The sequence below is a fragment of the Cylas formicarius genome, unplaced genomic scaffold (assembly GCF_029955315.1).
Source record: "Cylas formicarius isolate icCylForm1 unplaced genomic scaffold, icCylForm1.1 PGA_scaffold_9__14_contigs__length_23061073, whole genome shotgun sequence".
Lineage (NCBI taxonomy): Eukaryota > Metazoa > Arthropoda > Insecta > Coleoptera > Brentidae > Cylas > Cylas formicarius.
In genome coordinates, this window is record NW_026844365.1 from 19,412,044 (window position 1) to 19,433,831 (window position 21,788).

General features: G+C 32.8%; 2 protein-coding genes across 9 annotated transcripts in view; one reads left to right on the forward strand and one right to left on the reverse strand.

Moving 5' to 3' along the window:
• LOC132707144 (E3 ubiquitin-protein ligase MYCBP2) overlaps positions 1-21,788 on the reverse strand; it is a 218,337-nt gene that overhangs the window by 129,487 nt on the left and 67,062 nt on the right. The window lies entirely within an intron of this gene.
• Positions 1-21,788, forward strand: part of LOC132707180 (uncharacterized) — a 36,437-nt gene that overhangs the window by 11,590 nt on the left and 3,059 nt on the right. For 3 of the 7 annotated variants that reach the window (XM_060678916.1, XM_060678915.1, XM_060678920.1), the window contains exon 2: positions 20,347-20,579. In XM_060678916.1, coding sequence (XP_060534899.1) covers positions 20,403-20,579 — 177 coding nt within the window. In that variant the 5' untranslated portion in view covers positions 20,347-20,402. Of the gene's footprint in view, positions 1-4,228; positions 4,632-5,021; positions 5,044-14,993; positions 15,045-19,412; positions 19,742-20,346; positions 20,580-21,788 lie in introns of those variants that run through there. The other 4 variants (XM_060678917.1, XM_060678919.1, XM_060678921.1 and 1 more) reach the window with 4 other exon arrangements.

Consider the following 21,788-nt stretch of genomic DNA (forward strand, 5'->3'; position numbering starts at 1 on the left):
AAAAGACAAAAATTCCCAATATATTCATTGCTGTCGTCACGTCCTGAGAAATACATACTATGTTTCTTAAAGCAATACAGTAATAAAACGTAAACTTGCAATAGCTAGGATGAGTAAACACTATTTTTCAACCATTTTTAGAAAGCACAGTTTTACTAATCCATTTCTTAGCATCAAACTGAAGAACGCTATTGATTTTCTAGAACGAATTTTGAAAACTAGCGTATTTTTCATAGAAATGCCGTCTAAATAAGATTTGAAAAGGTAGTTTTTTACTTAACAATAACAATTTTGGTAATAGTAATATAGTTTAGAATAGGTATGTTGCGCGTTAAACTTTAGTAGTGTTCATAATTTTTAACGATGGGTAACATACATGATATAATACGACATTGTTAGTATAATAATATATAATACAATTTAATAAAATAACAAAATTTTAATTAAATCGTGAAATTTAGATTGATGATGTTTGGATTAATTCCAGTGATACAAAGACATAAAGAATTTTCCAAGTTACCGTCAATTAACCTTGTACGATGTTTTGATTTATAAACTTTCATAATTGAAACGAACTGTTTGCATTGATAAGTAGTACCAAACCCAGAAATCAGTTTTGTTGAGAATTTTTTGAGCTGGAAATGAAATATTTATATATGATAAAAATGATAATACATCATTCGTTATTATATATGTATTTATAAAAAATACCAATAAAAAATATAACAAAAAATTTAAACAGAAACACTTAAAATATGTTCGAAAATGTTTATCTACGTAAAATACATATATAAAACTAAAAACTTAAATAAAATGCTGGAAATATTTTGGAACTACCTTAAAGAAATTAGTAATAATTGTTTGTTTTTTTATTTTGTTGTTTTCAAGTTGATTGTATGGTATATTGTTTTCTGATGATCGGCGCAGTCCCAGACTCATTTCTTATGATCCATGGTTCTATATCATCGGCTGAAATATTTGCGTCTAACAATATTTTAGCAAGAACTTTTTCTTTCTGTTTTGTTCTTCATATGTTTCCATGACTTTTTTATTAGGTAGGTACTGATGCACTTAGTATCATGCCTCTTGCAACGAAAAAACTACGTTTTTAAAGTTGTTGAAATGTCGGTCTGAGATGTCTGCACAGACAGACTGTGTGAACAGTTTCGTGGTAAGTACATAACACAAATTTGATTGTCATCCCATTTAAGATGGATATGTTAGGAGTAAATTTAATTCTTGTATTTTTTTTCCAACAACAAACACATGTACATGACTTAGGTTATTTAATTTTTAATTAATTAAAAATAAAATTTAATTTTAATTAAAATAAATAATAAAAATTAATTTTATTTTTAAATAATTTTATTAAAAATAAAATTATTTTCGTATAACTTATTGGGATATCCCAAAAGTTCAATCTCAATTATTGCCGCCCAAATAGGAATGTCGTGAAAGAAATATGGATCTCAATTTTTTGAGAAAGATTACTGATGAAGCAACCTTCACAGAGACAGGTCTGTTTAATCGTAAAAATAAGCAAGCATGGGCAAATGAAAACTCACATAAAATTCAACTAGTAAAAATACAGGATCATAGATCGGTTCCTGTGGGGTGTGGCGTGCTAGCCAACCAAATAAGCGGACCGAGTTTTCTTCACGGATATCTGACCGGCAACCGATATTTAGATTTAATTGAAAATAACATCCAAAATTATTTGGAAATCCTTCCAGTGCGCGAATACATCAATCTGTTTTGGCATTAAGATGGGGCACCGCCCGACAATACCGATCTAGTTACTGAATACCTAAATGACAGATACGATCATTGGATATAGGGAGATATGGCAAGATTCAGTGCCCGGCTAACAATCCGGATTTAAACCCTCATGATATGTTCCTATGGGGATTTAAAAAAAACGAGTATACAATGACAGACCTCAAAATATACGAGTGCTGAGTCAAAGAATTGAACATGCCCAGAGATTATCCAGATAACATTAGAAAATGTACGGGAAATCATGGTGGAAATACAGACTGATCTAAATTAAAGGCTCATGATAGGAACTTTTTTATGAGTAGAGATACAAAGTCGGTTAAATTAGCAGCAGTAGGATTTTTTCCACTGATTGAGATGGTGAAAACAGAAAAACAATTAAATGTAGGGTATAGGAAAAAATGAGAAAAATGTACTGTTTTTAAATGGAACACCTTGTATATTTTTTACTCTGATATTCGTAAATCACCAACAGAACAATAAGGTCATATGCAATATTAGATTAAAATTTAAAGTAACCGAATTATCAGCACATTTCCTGCGTCGGTTTGTGCAGAGTCGAACTTGCTGACGTTTCGCCAATCATCGTGTTGGCTTCTTCAGTTCAGTTTTCAGTCAAGCTCTAGAGAAGCCAACAGGATGATTGGCGAAACGTCAGCAACTTCGACTCAGCAAAAACCGACGCAGGAGGAATCCAGAAGTTTTGCAGAAATTATTACAATAGTAGCCTGTGGAAGTTTCTTAAAAAAAAACTGAAACGAACTTCACCATTTTCCATCTCCATCCAATGCCAAAAGCGCCTGAGCTGGAATTTATGGCAAAATTTGTGTTTTTTGAAAATCGTTTTTAATAGAATTGTCACGATATGCTTCAAAATATCCAAGAACACCAATTTCTACGTCTTCACTTATAATAAAAAAAATTTGTCTCCTTTTTGCAAGAAAGGTTTCATTATTTCTGAATATTCGATAAAGGAGCAGAAAAAATTGTTCATGTGATGAAATGCGCACTTTTCTTCATGTGTAAAAATTAGTTTTGAATAAGTGATGCAGTGAAATTAATTTAAATAATTGGCAACAATTGATATAGCAGTTCTAATAATTAATACATTACAACTAATTTTTTGACCACTAGTTTTCTGTTCGCACGGCCTTTGAACAATTTTTTCTGTGGCTTTATCGAAATAATTAATCCGTTTATACTAAAAGGAGACGAAAAATTTTCATAACACATAAAGACGTGGAAATTGGTGTTATTATTATTGTTTCTTACGCTCAAATAAAACAATAAAAGCAAAATGGAGTTTTATTTCGCAACCATTCATAACCATCTACTCTAAAAATGTGCTGATTATTTTCAATTCTAGGCTAATATAGCATGTGACCTTTCTTGTTCTGTTGTTGATTTACGAACGATTGAAAAAAAATATGAAGGGTGTTACATTTTAAAAGATTACATCTTCAGTCGAACAAATTCTACTAGTTTGCTAATTTAATCGACTTTGTATCTCTATTCATGCCAAAGTTACCAATGATGAACAGTTAATTTAGATCAACCGGTAGAGAATATACATGTGGCTAAAGTTAGATTTGGATTTGGATTCGGATTTGCGAATATTACAATGGACCAGTTCGTTATTTACCTTAATTAAAAAAACGTATTCCTGTGGAAATACAGAAAATAACCCCTTTTCCACTCGCATCATCTGAAATAATAATTTAATTAATATTTCGCAATCTCGAAAATATCTGACGTCCCAGATGTTCAACCAGACCATTGAAGAGCCACTTCGGAGAACTTCAAAATGATGTATTGCTCAACCACTTTGAAACCGTAGGCAAGACATAAATCCACCCGCAATAATGAAATGCCGTAAAATTCATTTTATTTATTTCGGAATCTCGAAAAAAGCTGACGTTGTCCCAGATATCCAATTAAATCATTGAAGAGCCACTTAGGAGAGCTTTAAAATAATGTATTGCTCAACCACCTTGAAACGTTCGGGAAGATATAAAACTACCCCCAATAATGAAATAACCAAATATTCGTTTTATTTATTATTTATTATTTATTATTTAAGTGCGCAATCTCAAAAAATCTGACGTCCCAGGGATTCAACCAGATCACTAAAGAGCCCCTTAGGAGGACTTCAAAATGATGTAACGGGGTTACTTTCTGTATAGCAACATTGAATATGATTTTTGAGAGTTCCCTTACAATATTTCCGTGCTTGCTTTCCCGGCATTTCCACAACAATACGTTTTTTTTTTCAAATTAAGGTAAATAACGAACGAACGAACCAAATCCAAATCTAACTTCAACCACATAGGTTATATTTTATATTTTATCCAAAGCGGTCGATCTAGCAACTTCTTCGATCGGAAAGAAAAACTTCCGAGGCCCACTCCAGTCCGCACTCTCCGCACGATCGCAATAATTATTATTATTACAACTAAGTGAACCAGGACTCGGCATGAACGGTGCCACGCGTAAATAAATCCTTTTGAGTCTGGCCGTTTGGTTTCCGACAATTTTCAACGTCTGCGTTTATCACCGTTTGTCGTCGCGCGCACACACATTCACACAAACACACGTGCATCGACATATTTTCCACCGCACAAAACGCGCGTACGTAAGGGGAAACGAACGAACGGACGTGTTTACGGGAGATAAATCAGATTTCGAGTGCCCGCTTTCGCACCGGTGCCGCCGCAAGACGAGGGTTGCGGGTAAATTCGTAACGTCAATAGTGCATGATTTACATGAAATCCCAACGTCGTTGTCCTTTGAATTTGATCGCGTGTGAGAACATTAGATGTGTTGTAAACTCGGGATTGGATTCGTAATTCTATGAGGTAAACAACTGAAGCCCACGTTTAACGGGTAACACCACAAAGTTAAGGTCTATTCGAGAACGGTGCAGAGTAATAAAAGCTCATTATATGTATGCAAACCCCACGAATCCTCAAGCCATTTTCATTGTTTGGCATTGGTCGTTACTGTGAGGTATCTCATTTATTTATTTATTTATTTATAAGACAGACTACCGGACAGTTATTCATTATTCATTATAATAAAACTAGCTGTCCCGACAGACTTCGTACTGCCTCAATCGATAAATAAAAGGCCTAAACTTTTATATAAAATAAACAAAAAACGAATCCGTATTTTAGAAAAAAGCATTTTTTGAATGAAGCATGACGACGAACTTGCTGACGTTTCGCCAATTATCCTGGTGACTTGGGATTGGATTCGTAATTCTATGAGGTAAACAACTGAAGCCCACGTTTAACGGGTAACACCACAAAGTTAAGGTCTATTCCAGAACGGTGCAGAGTAATAAAAGCTCATTATATGTATGCAAACCCCACGAATCCTCAATCAATTTTCATTGTTTGGCATTGGTCGTTACTGTGAGGTATCTCATTTATTTATTTATTTATTTATAAGACAGGCTACCGGACAGTTATTCATTATTCATTATAATAAAACTAGCTGTCCCGACAGACTTCGTACTGCCTCAATCGATAAATAAAAGGCCTAAACTTTTATATAAAATAAACAAAAAACGAATCCGTATTTTAGAAAAAAGCATTTTTTGAATGCAGCATGAAGACGAACTTGCTGACGTTTCGCCAATTATCCTGGTGACTTCTTCAGAGCTTAACTGAAGCTAGCTCGCATTTTACTCTGTACCTGCTTATATATTGTTTGAGGGGAGCGGAGCTAAATGAGAGGCTTAAACACCGTCTCGGATGACTGATTCCCATATTGGTGACTTGAGTCGCAGTTAACGTTGTTAGGTTGAAGATTTCTATAGACTCTCGGATGTTTCGTTGGTAAAAGAATTGATTACATGCAAGAATTTTAGTTTTATCGAATAAAATTTTATGTCCGGTTTCGTGATTGTGTTCGGCAACAGCTGATGAGTTTAATTGTCTTAGTCGTAAGGCCTCTTTCGTGTTCCTTGGGCCTAGCTGATATTTTTCGTCCGGTTTCTCCAATGTATTATTTGCGACATATGTATGGAATGCTGTAAACTCCTGGCATCTCAAATGGAATTTTATCTTTGACAGACAGAAGATATTGAGAGATTTTTGTGGTAAATCTGGTTTTGACGTTAAACTTCTTTAGAACTTTTGATATGTGGTCAGTGATATTCTGAATGTAAGGAAGGACGACAGTGTCAAGTGTAGGATTGCTTTCGGCCTCATTGTTATTGGAAGGATGCGGTGAAGTGTATTTATTAGAGAGAAGAGCCGAGGTAAGGTATTTTAATTCTGGGTTCAGTGACTCGGGCTGAGATAGGTTTTGCGGCTCTGTAAACAACATAATTGATAACCGAAGATTTTTGGTCCGGATGGTGATGTGACCACGCATTAAGGTATCGGTCTGTGTGCGTAGGTAAACACAATGACCCAATTTAAGGTCTGATTTTCTATTGATAAGAATATCTAATATATAATATAATGGAAGGTTATTATTAGTTTCCAACTAAATGGTAAAACGTAAGTTAGGATGTATAGAGTAGTTTAAATATCTAAGATAATCTACTAGGGTTTCTTGACCATGAGGCCAAATAACAAAAGTATCATCGACGTAGCGTTTCCATAATTTAGGTTTTAGGTGAAAGCTTTCTTCTCAAAGGCTTCCATAAATATATTCACGATGACTGATGATAGTGGAGAACCCATAGCTGTTCCCAATGTTTGTTCAAAAATGTTGACGAAACTAAGTAGAATATTTTGTGTATCTAATGTAATGTAATGTAATTGCTCAACGTAGTGAAAGGAATTAAGTACGAAACTATCAGTTTTCCCTGTAAGGGGTTTTCATAAGGAAGTTAGATATTTTGCTAGAGAATATGTTGGAGAACGAATGGTGTTGACAATATGTCGAAGGGATAATCCTGGTTTGTGGATCTTTGGGAGTCCGTACTTGTCACCAATATGGGAATCAGTCATCTGAGACGGGGTTTGTGCCCCTCATTTAGCTCCGCCTCCCTCAAACAATATATAAGCTGATACAGAGTAAAATGCGAGTCGGTTTCTGTCAAGCTCTGAAGAAGCCAACAGGATGATTGGCAAAACGTCAGCAAGTTCGACTCAAAACCGACGCAGGAGGAATCCAGAAGTTTTGTAAAAAGTATTACAAGTTTCTTTGAAAAAAAAAAAAAAGAAAAAAACAGAGTTTTCCTAAAATACTGGATATTTATAAGATATAAATTTGATATTGACGACCACACACTGTTATGATACAGTCTATTAATCAATTTAAAGCTTTTTCATAAACTACATTTTTTGTTTTGCTTTGTGATGCGTAAATTAAGAAGTAATACGGTTTTCCGATGCGCGAATACGCGACGTATAATTGTCCGTGTCCGTTGTATAGTCACAAAATGTAATCATCATCGTAATCATTAGTAGTACTGATTTTCAATTTGGCCGGCTTCGCGATATTATCACTTTTGTTGAGACTGTTTTGATAGATATGATTAATTTTTCTTACCTATTAAACCTTCCCTAGACCTCTACGAACATTTCAAGACCAAGATAAGATAAACCCGTTCTGCCATTCTCGAGTTTTTACAAGAATAACGAACAATTGGGTATAAGGCAATAACAGCAAATACAAAAATACAAAAATCTACGTGCTCGCTGACTATACTAGTACAAAAGCGGCCTATACATTATCTCTAAATCTTTGAGTGTTATATAAAAAAAATTGAATACCGAAGTTGTTTCCAGTAAAATTATCTTTCTTTTTTGTATTATTTCAATTGTCACCAAATTACACGGGGTGATTAAATAAAGTTATATATTTTAAATGTTTAATTATAAATATCTATATATCGGTCGGAATATCTTGTTAGAAAGGTTTTTGTAACGTTGCATATTCACTTTTAAAACTTTTTTCTGCGCAACATATTTTAGAAGATAATTATATATTTTTGTAGTTCCGAATAGCAGTTTAATATTTATCAATAGAAAAATAAACTTGTTATATGCACCCTGAAAATTTGATATTTTGTTGGATACTTCATAAAAAAATAAAGGTTCTGAACTTTGAACAATTTTTTGGGACAATTGTGAAAAGAAATTTTTAGCAAATGTTGTGTTGCTGGTTATTTAAAATATTGTTAAATTTTATAAAAATTCTTTATTAAAAAAAATCAATAAATACATATTGTTTCATTTACTCATTTTAATTTAATTTAACCTGATATATAACCTGATATAAATTTTTTTTTTCTCAACCCGGGTTCCCTATTAAATTACTTGATCATAATATATAATGAGAATTAACTGAGTGCACACAGGGCGCTCATAAGATAAGGCCCAATTGGCAAGACATGAAAATCCATGTTACGTGGGAATTTTAAATGGACCACCCCATATTTTATATTGGCACGTAAATAAGCAATTAATTTGCTATTTAAAAGTACTAATCTATGGTGTATCTACTTTCACTGGTAAAAAAATAAGTGACATGTCTAGATGCATTCGGGTTTCTCGTTGATGGCACATAATTATGCAAACGCAAATATTTTGAATTTGTTTTACATTTATGGTGAGATTTAATGAAGAATATGTTTTTGAAACCTACGAAGAAGGGAACTTCCAAAATCTGTTACAAACTCAAAAGAAAATGAAACCAACGGATTAGCATATTTTCGCGCATTTTCACATGCGTTTATTCGGAGCGCTAAAGATGATTTAGGGCTTATCTTATTCGTTCATTCAACTGATAATGAAGAAACATAATCTACATAATTGCAAAATAATTACATTACAATCTCCACTCCCACCATTACGCGTCGAGTTTTGTGAGATGATATTGATTAGAATACAAGAAAATCGAGATTTTTTTAAAACAATTGTTTGGACCGATGAGTCAAAATTTTTGACGGAAGGGTATTTTTAACAAAAGAAATAATCATTTTTTGTCATCGGAAAATCCAAAATTTGTACGTGAAAATTGACCGGTCGATTCCACAACCGTACTTGACTGGTCGGAATAAAAAAACCCAAAGCGCAAAATCACTTTTCGTAGAGAAGGACGAAATTATCTGCTGGCGACGACAAAGCAGTTAGACAGTTTTGAAAAAAATTGTTACAGGCATGGATAATGCTAGCTATCACCCAAGAGAATCCGCCTCTTTTTAGAAAAAGAGAATTAATTGAAATAACGGTAAATAAGAAGCAATTTTTCAAGAATGTGCTGAAAAAAGAGCTACTGGAGATTGTAAATTTAAATAAACCTCTGTGTGTGAAATTTATTCTAGACCAAATTGCTTCAAAATACCTTGGTAATATCACTGTGAATTACACCCCATAGAACTGATATTGCAGCAAGTAGCAAGGCAAAACACCGCTTTTAAAATGACGGACATTGAACATTGAAAAATGAAATAAATGCGTCTAACATTGTGATTGAAATAGAAGAAAGAGTGTTAGCAAAACAAAAAGATACGCCAACGAAATTGTCCGTTGTGATTTAATACCGACGTCATCCAACAGTTTTTTTTAATTTAAACCATCTCCTGGGATTGTCACAACAATGTGTCCAGATTGACTGATTTGTGCTGGTAAAGTGGAGTTTTTAACATCAAATCATATTAAATTTGGCATAAATCGCTTCTCAAGCTATCCCAAGGATGGCGAATAATAGGATTCCAATGATTATCCACTCACCTACCTCTCCTTCAAAACAGTTAGATATTCTAGACATTACAAAACTATCACTCCCGCCTTTTTCAAATTGCAATCCAGAAACTTAACCCAGCTAATACTGGCGATAATCACGTGAGGTAGAGTAACCGAAGCTGCTGCGAACACATTTGAAAGAAATATTAATGCGAGATATTCCGCAAAATTGTAAATTTACATTTTATTACTCATTGTCATCAACAAACAGAAATAGAAAATTTGGCACTTTCAGTTACTCTTTGTATTTTAAACATCCTGTATCGTAATGTAATGTATCCACTGGGGTACCAGATTCTGAAAGATATAATTTTTAAAATACGAGCTATGTTATGAATATACTCTTCTATACTTCAATTCTTCTGAAAACTCCACAAGGGATCTGTAATAAAAACACCATAAGCCGAAATTTTGCATTTTTCCAAATATCATTCACTGAATATTCAAAAATAAAGTCTTCACTACTAGTGTTTATTTTAAAACAATATCTATAGGTTGTACCACATATAATACTGGATAAGGTAACCTAAACAATTAACATAATAAAAGTTCGACAAACCTGATTTAACCCTTCACGGATAGTTCCCAAACTTCATAAAGCATATTTAAGTTTTTTTTTAAGCTACTTAAGCGATTCCAATGTTTGATATTTCGAAAAGAGTAAAATTTGCAAATTGTTTTCAAAATATTGAGCAGAATGGAATCTCAGGAAATATGGAGCAATTTGTGTAGGTATTTTCGGACACTCTGTATAATTATTTCGATAGACAAGATAATAAGATAAACTTTACATGAAAACATAAATATCTGTGTGTGAGTTTTTAAAGTCACTAAACTAACTAACCAAAATTTTAATTTACAACTATCACGTTCACGTTTACGCTGTTGTGTCAATCGAAAGATAAAAGCAGGGCGAAAAGTAAGGCGGAAAACCATATATGAAAGACCTTGACCGTAAGAAGCAAGCAGCAGACGATAAGCTCGTCTTCGTTTTACTTTTCTTTCTTCATTCATGCAAAAAACTGAGCACTCAAAGCACTCAACCTTTACATTGTTAAAATAAAATTGGGTTTGTATTTTGTAAATATTGATTCATGCTGTAATAGATTTGATATCAAATCAAATTGTTTTGTTGTTGTTCATGTACAAGGCGTTTGATGCATCGTTGAAATTGGGATTATTTTAAGCACTAATATGACATACAACGCGGCCTTTATGCAGTCTTACCGTTTAGAGAGAGTTTTTTTCGATATTTTTAATAAACAATGGACCTAGTGCTATGTAATTTATATTTTCTTAGTGATCAGAGTATCCCCTTGGTTCAAAATTAGTATTTAAATCACAAACAAATTTTGCACATTTTAAGCACGATAAAAGGGCACGACAAATATTTCTTGGCAAAAATCGCTGCGTCGAAAACGACAAGTGTTTTGATAAATCGCCATCTAGAATTTATCACGCTACGGGGTCATTTACTTCTTATCGATCCACCTAGTTGAGAACAATAAACGTAAAAAACAAATACAGATGTTTGTGTTCGTAGGACGAATTTGAGCCAACTTGTAGAACAAAGGGTTGAAAACTCTTTGAATGGTCCTACAATTTACATTGCTATTAAAACTACAACAGACCATTAATGCAGCAAAATGTGAGCAATAATTTGATAATCGATTTGATTGCAGGGTCATGGTTAAATTGCTGACTGTTTTCGAAAGAATTTCGGTGCATGATTGTTCATTTTGTTCGATGTCGCTACGTATTTGCAGATTGTTTTAAATTGTATAACTTATATTATGATCTACATTAATAAAGTGTAACAGTAATAGGAAAAATTGCCCGATTTTTTTTCTCTTTGGCAGTTTGGAGCTATTTTTTAAAGTTCCATATTTCTTTTAATTTTTTTAATCTAAAAATAGTATATAAGACAGGTTAAAACTAGATGCCGTTTTTGAAAAACATGTGTCAATCTGGTTGTACTTTTTAAAATCAATACAATTAACTGAATACTGACCGAAATTAGTGAAGGTTAAAAGTGTTTTTTATAATTATATTTTTTGACATAGGGCATCATCGGGCATTTTGGAAAAAATAGTACAAAATTGGGACAGATCTGAAACGAATCAGAAAATACCGATTAAAGACAATTAAATTCGTGAGGTAATATTTAATTTAAAAAAAAGATATCACCGATACCCTGTTATCTCATCTCTTAAGGAAAACTAAAGATGACATGTATGTATAAAGTGTCCGACCATTTTTTATCACACAGTGCTTCCAACGTGTATAGCTATTGGTATCTTTTTTTCGATATTTTTATGAATTAGTGATTCTTTCACGGATTTCTGATATTCACGCTGGTACCTAGGCCAGATGGGATAGGATATCGCGTGTAGGATAATTGCTGGAACCACTTGGTGAATCGATCGTCAATTTGTAGCTAATTATTTAGAGCTCTATTCCGTTGAATATTTTTATGCACCTGAAGGCATCTTGCTATACAAATCATCCTTGTCATACAAAGGAATAAAACTAAAAAAAAACTCATTAGTTCACATCTAATCAAAATAAAATTAGTGAAGGTTAAAAGTGTTTTTTATAATTATATTTTTTGACATGGGGCATCAACGAGCATTTTGGAAAAAATAGTACAAAATTGGGACAGATCTGAACCGAATCAGAAAATACCGATAAAAGACAATTAAATTCGCGAGGTAATATTTAATTCAAAAGAAGATATCACCGATACCCTGTTATCTGATCTCTTAAGGAAAACTAAAGATGACATGTATGTATAAGGTGTCCGACCATTTTTTGTCACACAGTGCTTGCAACATGTATAACTATTGGTCTTTTTTTTCCATATTTTTATGAATTAGTGATTCTTTTACAGATTTCTGATATTCACGCTGGTACCTAGGCCAGATGGGATAGGATATCGCGTGTGCGATAATTGCTGGAACCGCTTGGTGAATCGATCGTTATTTTGTAGCTAATTATTTAGAGGTCTATTCCGTTGAATATTTTTACGCACTTGGAGGCATTTTGCTATACAAATCATCCTTGCCATACAAAGCAATACAATTTAAAAAAACTCATTAGTTCACATCTAATCAAAATAAAAAAAATCTTGTGCTGCATACGTATTTCGTTCGCCAACAAATAATTTCTTTGGTAATCTAAATTTCTCTAGAGGGGCTGTTGCCTTTCTTCCTACCATAACTTAAACCCAGGCATTATGCAACATAATTGAACGTTTTCTTGTATCGTAAAACTAGGACCATTATGTCTAAGGCAACCATTTACATTTAAAACGCTTACTTTCTCGTTCGGTGACAAGGGAGTATTACAACTGATTTTTTTTGGAACGAGTTCCGATGATGTAAATGCAATTACAGATTACACTATAGATTGACACTACATACTAAAATTTTTAATACCCTATTATAGGGGTATTTATGTTAATTAGCTACTTAAAACATTGCCCAATTTTTATGGTCTTATGGGTGAATTCATATAGGTGTTAGATAATACAGTGACCAAAAGGACGGAAAAACCTTTTTTTTTCTAAACAGCGATCTCCACACATTTAACTCGTTTTTCCGGGATCATTTTACGAGATCTGTTTCGATAAAATACTTCCGCGAAAATGCCACTTCCACATTCACGATCGCCGAACTGACGAAGTATCAAAGGCCAAATGTTTGTTGGAGTCGGCTAGGTATTATTGGCTGAACGCGAGATTTGAATTGACCGCGCATGCGTAGATTGAATGAATATTTTTTTAATGGTGACTTCATAAGTTCTTATATTATCAGCGTAGGGACAAATAAATAATATTTTACAATTTAAAGTTTGATATAAAAGGCAAACATGTCAAATTATATGATTTAACAAGCTTTTTTCAAGGAATTAAAAATATATACATATGCGGGGTGTAGTATTTAAAAATATACGTACCACGTACAAGCCAAACTGAACACAGTGTCCCATTTTTTATAGTTTGACGCCTTAAAGCTAAAATGAAGGTCGTATCTGTCTAGAATTTTTAGATACAGGGTCATTCTGAACATTTGCATTTAGACACCTTTTATAGTTCGGTTTTGCAATAACTTATCGAAAAGGTGGTCTGGATAGGGTTTTCTAACGTAGTTTTCTTCTGAAACTCACAAATTTTGTGTGTGTTTTTTTTTAATGGAACACTGTGCATGTGTTTTAATATTATATTGTACTTGTTATGAGCTTTTCAAAAATGTGTCATATATGTTAAAATAAAAATTTACTTTTGTTGTATAGGTGACCATTGGAAATAGGTGTCCGTTCTCTTTATATCGTTTAGTTGTCAAACGGTGTGACACTTCTCATTGTTGTTTTAATTTCTAGCTCCTCCTCCTTCTGCTATGGTACATTCAACCCAAAATGTACCAATTATAAGAAATTGGAAATAATAGGGGTATACTGTCAACCCGCATTTAATATAGCACACACTATTTTGACAGGCAACTAATTTTTTCTATTCCTTTCTGTAAAATACCTAATTATACACTGACCTAGCGTGGGGAAAGTGTCACTTTGCCACGTGACTTTAATTTCCAACGAATCCGAGCCACAATTGGACGTTTTCGGAGATATTACCGCACGGCTTGAATTTTGAAGTTTGTCAATTCTGAGGGTCATGTCAGGCATTCGTGTTGTTTGGCAAAATTGTATCCAGAAACTAACGGCTGTAAAAAAAGTGCAACATGTTTAGTAAACTTTTTAAGTCACTGGTTTATTAAACATTCGCTCCGCTCGCGCCAAATAAACTCGTGACTCAAATGCAGTTTACCACACTTGTTGCATAATATACTATTTGGCAACAAATCATGTCATTTATGTAAAAACAAATCTGTACTTTCCATGACCTACCTAAAATTAAAAATATATGCTTTGCTCTGCCTAATAAAACTATTAATAGACATACAGGGTATTTGATTAAAAAAACACCAAATTTGTGAGAAGAAAACTGACTACGCCGCTGGACCCTACGTAAAAAAAACCTATCCAGTGCAGTTTTTATATTTTCAGTAAATTAACGCGTAACCGCGTGTCTAAAAATGCAGAATTTCTAAAAATCCAATATTGCTATGATATTTCTGTTTACGCCGCCTTTCATCTTATAGAAAAGTAGCCTTGAGTCACGAAACCTGCTACACGTTAGCTTTATCAGTAAGGGAAATACGCAGTAAAATCATCAAAAATTAGACACACTGTACAGCCCATTTTGACATACGTAGTTTGTCGAGTGTGAAAATATATCTCCGATTGGACGAACACTGTGCGTAAGACTAATATTAATTTTAATTCACATAACAGGAGAAAGGAGTTCCAATATTTTGTTTGAGAATTAAACCTAAACGATCGCCAAAACTTGTTTCAATCTAATCGAGAAGCACACATACTATCGTATCTTATCGTGATAACGAGTGGGTAAATAAAACGCATCGAGTAAATAGTGACGACGCTGATGTGTATGTATGGTCACGCGTGCTGGCTTCACCGTCTAAGGTTTAAGATGGATTAGTTGTTAGTATAAGTGTTTAAGTGTTAAAAAACTGGGCAGAGTAATCCAGTAATATCCTGTTAATCATCGCGTTTCGCCATGATTTTATTTCGATTAAATCGATTAAATCGACTAAATAAGTAAATTCAAGATATTCAAGATGTAATTTGACCTCGTGTGGTATTCGGTAAGAAAATTTCACACCAAATTGTATTTGAAATTCATAGACATAGACATTTAATTAATTCCATTCCAAGTCCAAGTTAAGAAGAAAGGAGGCGTCTAAAGAATATAGAAAACAGCTTAGCTTTGTAACTATCAAAAAAATAATCTGTTATTAGAAACGTCAAAAAATAGGCAGTATAATTCGCGGGCAAGAAATTTAAATTAAAATTCATTCGTTGCCACGGTAATTTGTCAAAAAAATACGTTTCGATTGGTTAAAAATTAGAGGTGTGGAATTTTCTTAAAAATAAAATACAAACAACCTTACAAATGCTTCATTTATTAATAAATATAAATTATTTTTTACACGACCCCATCAAATGTTTAAACGTCAATTGAAAAGAATACTTTAACATTAATGTTATTTGTGTTTAACATATTTTTGAAGTTTAAGTATTCAGATATTGTTTAGCGATGGCCTCACAATACTATGTGTTCTAACTGCTTTCTTTTCGATACGCTATTAGAAATATATAGAGAAAGGAAAAATACAGACATTTGAAAATCATTTGACAAAGTTGTCTGTTGTCTACTTTGCGAGAATTTCTTTCATTATTATTTCTTACTTAAGTAATGTCTCTACAAGTAGGAATACGAAGTACGTAAACTCTGAGGTGTATTTTTGAAATGTTTATAATTATTTATCATTGTAGTAGGCTGTGCCTGTAAGAATGATTAATCATGTAGTCAAGGTGCTTGTTTGACATTTAAATTCGGTTCTTCGCGTTTTATTAATTTGGTGTTTAAAATATTCGAGAATTGTTATTTTAAAAAAGAATGGTCGAATGAGGAGTTGGCAGATATGCATTTTGACTGATGGCAGTGTGCCGGAAGCCAGGCTATTATATTAAAAGCGTTTTCAAATTTTCATTTTCCAATGTAAATAGAGACTGAAACAGGTACTTTGAGGGCAAATAGTTATTTAAAAGGGTCCCATCGGACTGTAAGAGCTCCAGAAATTGAAGAAGCAGTTTAAAATTGTATTGATGAAAATTCTGAAGTTAGTACTAGAAAAATTGGAATATCTCAGAAAAATTGATTTTCTATTGTACACATATCATATTCAACGAGTCAAAGCATAACTGCCCAGAGATATTGCCTTGAGTGTTAATTTTTATCAATGGTTTTTTTACAAAATTGCGCATTAGCCCTTGTTTGACCAAAAAATACTAACGTTTTCAGAAATGCAATCAGAAATTTCAATCAATCAAATCTTGGTTAAAGAAGTGCCATATTTAATTTGGGACAGAAAATGATTCATGCATTACGGCGCGCCTGCTCACTTTAGTGTAGCACTAAGAGAATATATTTAAATTACACATTTAATAACTGTTGGGTAGGTCACGGCAGACCTCAATCATGGCCCTCAACCATAGGTCCACAGATTTAAATAGTTTGTACTTTTTCTTATGGGAGCATCTTAAAATCCTGGTTTATGACACCCCACTTAACATTATAGAAGAACTGAAGGATTGTATAAGAACTCCCCGAGATTTAATAAGAAACACTGGAGGTATACTTCAGAGTGCGCGGCAATATGGGGAAAAGAGCTGAAGCGTGTACCCCTCAAGGTGGAGGACACATTCAACAACTTATCTAGTTTCTGTCCTATTTTTTTTCCAGAAAGGTTGTTATTAACTTATTAAGAATCGTGTATTATTTATCTTGTTGGTAGGATGTTATGTTATTTCATTAAAACTGTAAAAGCAAAGTCTTCTATTTTTTTTCTATAGGTTACTAGTTGGTAACTAAAAACGAGAGATTTTGTTTTAGATAGATATTTTATTTTTTACCAAAAAAGTTCTCGATTCAACCAGTGCAGTGGCGACCTAATTAACCAAAATATTATTTGTTCATAGATAGTCAGTGGCAAGCCAATGATTTTCTTAAAAAAATAATGACATTTGATCTCTTAATTTTCTTTAGTCCGTCGCATGGTTTTAACTTGAAAATTAAAAAACTAATTTCTCTGCATGCTGTCATTAACGATATTGCTATGACGATGCAGAGAAGAGGTTTTTATTTTTTTAAGCGAAAACTGTACATCGGATTGAAAAAAAAACAAGAAATTAAATTTATTTAAAAATGATTGGAGATTGTAAGAATATATTTTTTTAAAGAGAAATCAATGGCGACCATCAATGTCTGTCAAAATAGACAGTTGAAATTCCTTACGCCCGCCACTGATGAATTAAAAAAAAGTGGTACCCTAAATAATGCCTCTTGATATATAGTACACGCGTGCCAGATTTCATTAAAATATCTAAATCTGTACCTCAAAAGTTAAGACGTTTAGGACATAAGTTCATATGAAATTTTCTTTTTAAAATCGACCTTAAAATAATTACCCTGTATAGTAGTTCAGTAGAGTAGCTATTGAAAGCTAGACTGCGCCACTACAGAAGTCTTTGGTTAGTTTCGCTGGTTGTAAAATGTTGTTAATAGATATGTTGTTTCTTTTTTCTAATAAACACTATTTATTATTATTATTATTATTATTATTTTAATTATTCAATATTTTGGTTAAAATACCTGCACTACAGGGCAATCTGTCACAGAAATCTATTTTGATTAGTTTAAAACTATTGATGTGGAATTTTCTAAAAATAATTTGTTATCTCTCTTTTACCTGTCTCCATATACTGCTAATAAGACGTTGAATTTAAGAAATCCTATCTAGATGTATACAATATGAAAAAATTCAATTGACTATTGCAAACTTCTTTAATACTAGTATTTTTACACTGATTAAAGTAATATAATTAATTTATAATAAAAATAATGATAAGCCTATTTCAGTTTTCTCCAGTTCACTTAAATTTCATGACATTTGGTGGCATTATTTTTATTTTATTTTTTTATTTTATGTTTTCTTTATACATTTTTAGCATGAGTTTGACATTAACATATCTTCTATATTTTACTGGAATGTTGCTTGACTAGGCAAAAATGCAAAACTAAGCTAATCGAATTAATTTAAATTTATCTTTAATATTTTTTGAAATGCGAAATTTGTGAATGTGCGAAAGTGTTGAAGGTTTTAGTGTGCAAAAAAAATGCGAAATCCCTAGTTTCCATAGATCTAAAATTTAAAGTTATTATATTTATTATATTTTGTTTATTCACCGACTCATTAATTTGCAGATGCTTCGTATCATTTGGATTAATTCAATTTGATACACGCAGTTGAACATAACACTTGCTTATCAAGCCTGCCTCCGGCAATTCAGAAGGTTTAATTTTAATAGTTGCGTAATATGTCGTTCGTTCGCACGTTTATTTTTAAAGTTGGCTTTTTCCTAAAATTAATTGTTCGTTGCGGGTAACAAAACAAACTCTCTAAAACAATAACCCGCTTTCAACCCGCCGTTTTGAAATATCTGATAACAAAGAAATTCGCTGAACTTGTTCATAGTTTTTTCCAACGAGACAAGCTCGATAAGCCCCAATAAATTACGTTAGTCATCGTCGTAAAAATTTTTGATAAAAGATTAGCACCTCGCCATAAGCCAGGTAACGCTTCAATAACAACTTAATACTATACGGATGTTCGAGTGGCCTTGAGAATCTTTGTATGGATTTAAAAACAAAATAAATTTGTTTTGCATATTTTTGCTACAGCGTACAATGCAAGACTAACCAAAAAGATACCGCGTAGTGCTCAAGCATTAAAAAAATGATTTAACTTTAGGCCTAGGCCTCAAACAATGTCCCATCGCTAAAGAGCTTATGATTTCTTATGATCGCCATATTGAATTTTTGGAGTGTTGAATAACCCGTACTATTACTTTTTTATTGATGTATCACAAGTTGTATTTGTAAATTCGAAATATCGAACAAAAACTTTTATACCATAGTAAGCTATGAATTTTCAAATCCGTCCTTGACATTTTAATATCAAGGTGCATTACTGTGTATTTAAAAATGGACTTTACCAACGGAGAAAAACGAAATATGGTAAATCTTTACAAAAATGTTAGAAACAGTGTCAAGGCATCGGAAATGTATCCTGAAAGACATTGAACTTTGTTTAAATTATTGGATAGAAATCTCACTGAGTTTGCTTCGTTTGAGAAACTAAAATAATATTATGATTATACAATTAATGTGAAGCTTCAGGATATTTTAAAAAAGCTAACAATAACAATGGCTATACGCAAAGATAATAAATAAATTACAGAAGATATTCAAAATGTTCGTGATTCTGCAAACAAAGTTCTACTCTTCTCTGCATGTTATGTACTGCGTGATGTATTTCCAATCTGCGTAATCTCCTAAACTCTCTAAAGATGTTGATTTGGTATTCTGGTATTCGCCCCGCCCGTAAATTCTATTTTTAAAATGTGTCGGGGACACTGAGATCTGGAGACGTGGTTAGCCATCTCACTGGTCCATCTGTCATCAAACCTTGTCGAAAGATAATCAGGTACCTGTATTGTATTATGAGGCGGGGCGCCATCTTGCTGAAACCACATGCTGTTGTAGTGGATCCAAGGTAAATCATCCAAATAGTCTTCAAGCGTTGACGTCAAAAACTGATAATACCATGCTCCATTTAGAGTTGCGTTAAAAAAATGAGGACCCAAAATTTTGTCTTTCCCACACATTAAGACTAAATCGAACTAGTCGAATTTCTCGAAATTGCCTAGGGTTGTTCATGCTCCAGATATGTTCGTTGTTTCGACTGAATATTATAAATAGTATTACAGTAACCTGTGGAAGTTTTTTGAAAAATGTTACAGATGGTAACAATCATTTAACAATTAATGCAGTTACTCTGGAGTGTTCATATAATGATCTAATAAAAGCAAAAAAAACATGTTTGTATCAATATAAGCATACACTTAGTGAGGAACAAAACCTGACTAGGTCACTGATATATCCACATTATTGTTCAACAGTTTATTATCACTATTTGACTCCATATAATAAAATTACATAAAATTGATCTGTTGGTGTCTTCAATAAGAGGACTTGGAAGCCAAGGTCTTAAAATGTGTGTTTATTTTGGAGTAAGGAGTAGAAAAAAACCTTTGGCACCCATGTTTTATGGGAATCTTAAGCCGATGGATTGTTAATATAATTTTATTTCGGTTTCAGTTCGTCGTACCTGGGAAACCATTACTTCGAAAATGTAGGCTACTCACAATGAAAAAATGAAATTCGCCAGCTGCATTTTGAAGACCGCAATATGCATAGCGCTAGACATCGTGTTTACGTTGTCGGTCGTTTCACCAAGTGAAGACGTCACCAAGTTAACACAGTTCGGATGCAGGTGGTTCGGTGGTATTGTCGGAATGGTATCGTGCAACTGTACTTCGGATGCTGAAGAGGTAAACTTTCTATGATTGATTGTCAAACGTTTAGTATGTTGGTTTAACTTTCTTTTAGCTCCTTTCTGTATTGTCGTCGTTAAATAGATCATTTCTTAAATTCAATAAGGATTTGTTAAACACTGTTGCCCAAAAACAAACCCACTGACTGAAACGAAACTATATTATACTCTTCACGCATTCTTTATACACATTTCTTTGTACTGGTTTGCTCGTTTTGGGTATTTGACAGACGACTAGTTTGTCCCGTTCACAGCTGACAATAGTTTAAAAGTTTCGTTAAAAAGCAATTAGCTATTATATCAACAAGTTATTTGTTCTGGCAAAGATTAATTCAATTGTTTAAAAAAATTAATTATTATTAGCAAATTTTTCTTTCGAGGGAAAACGGCTCCAACAAATTCGGTATCATGTTAACTTACTAAGTGAAGGGGCTAGATGTGCTAATTTTGCAGTAACAATGTACAACTCGATCGTGAAGTTGATTTGAGAAAATATAAACATCGTTTGTTCAAATTTAACTTGTTAAAACTGTTTTGATCCAGTTAACCAATATATTTACCAGAAAATATTTTGAATAAATTTGTATACAATAGGGACGTTTTATTTTTATTTTATATTATATAATATTAATAGCTCTGAAAAATATTTCAAAATTTAACTAATTCTAATTAATTTTACATCACAAAACGTAGTAAATAAAATTAGCTATTGAAATCACACGAATTTAAAAAAAAGGTCCACGGCCGTTTAATAGGACATAGATCGTCTCTCTAGCACGTAATAAAAAGTTAGCTGCACTAAATACCGACTCCTAAAATATTTATTATTCCTTTAATTGGTAACTATCTATTTTAATGGGATGAAGACCTTAATAACTGCGATTTAACAAGTTAAATAGTTTAAATGTCGGTAGTCGTTTATTGGACACCCGACGGTTGCCTTTGAAACGGGGACAAACGTTCGCGACGACTTCAATTAAAAAATCTAACATGTTGAATCTATACCATATTTGGGAATTAAGTAAGCATATTATTTTTTATGTATTTTAGGGTCGTTTTGACTGATTGTGCATTAGCAACGATAATAATAAATAATCACTGCTGCAACCTGAAATATTAAGTAATTACATAAAAAAGTATATGCTGCCTCCATGCACACGGTCACAGAGTATTTCCTTAATTACTGTATCAGATTGCGAAATGCAAA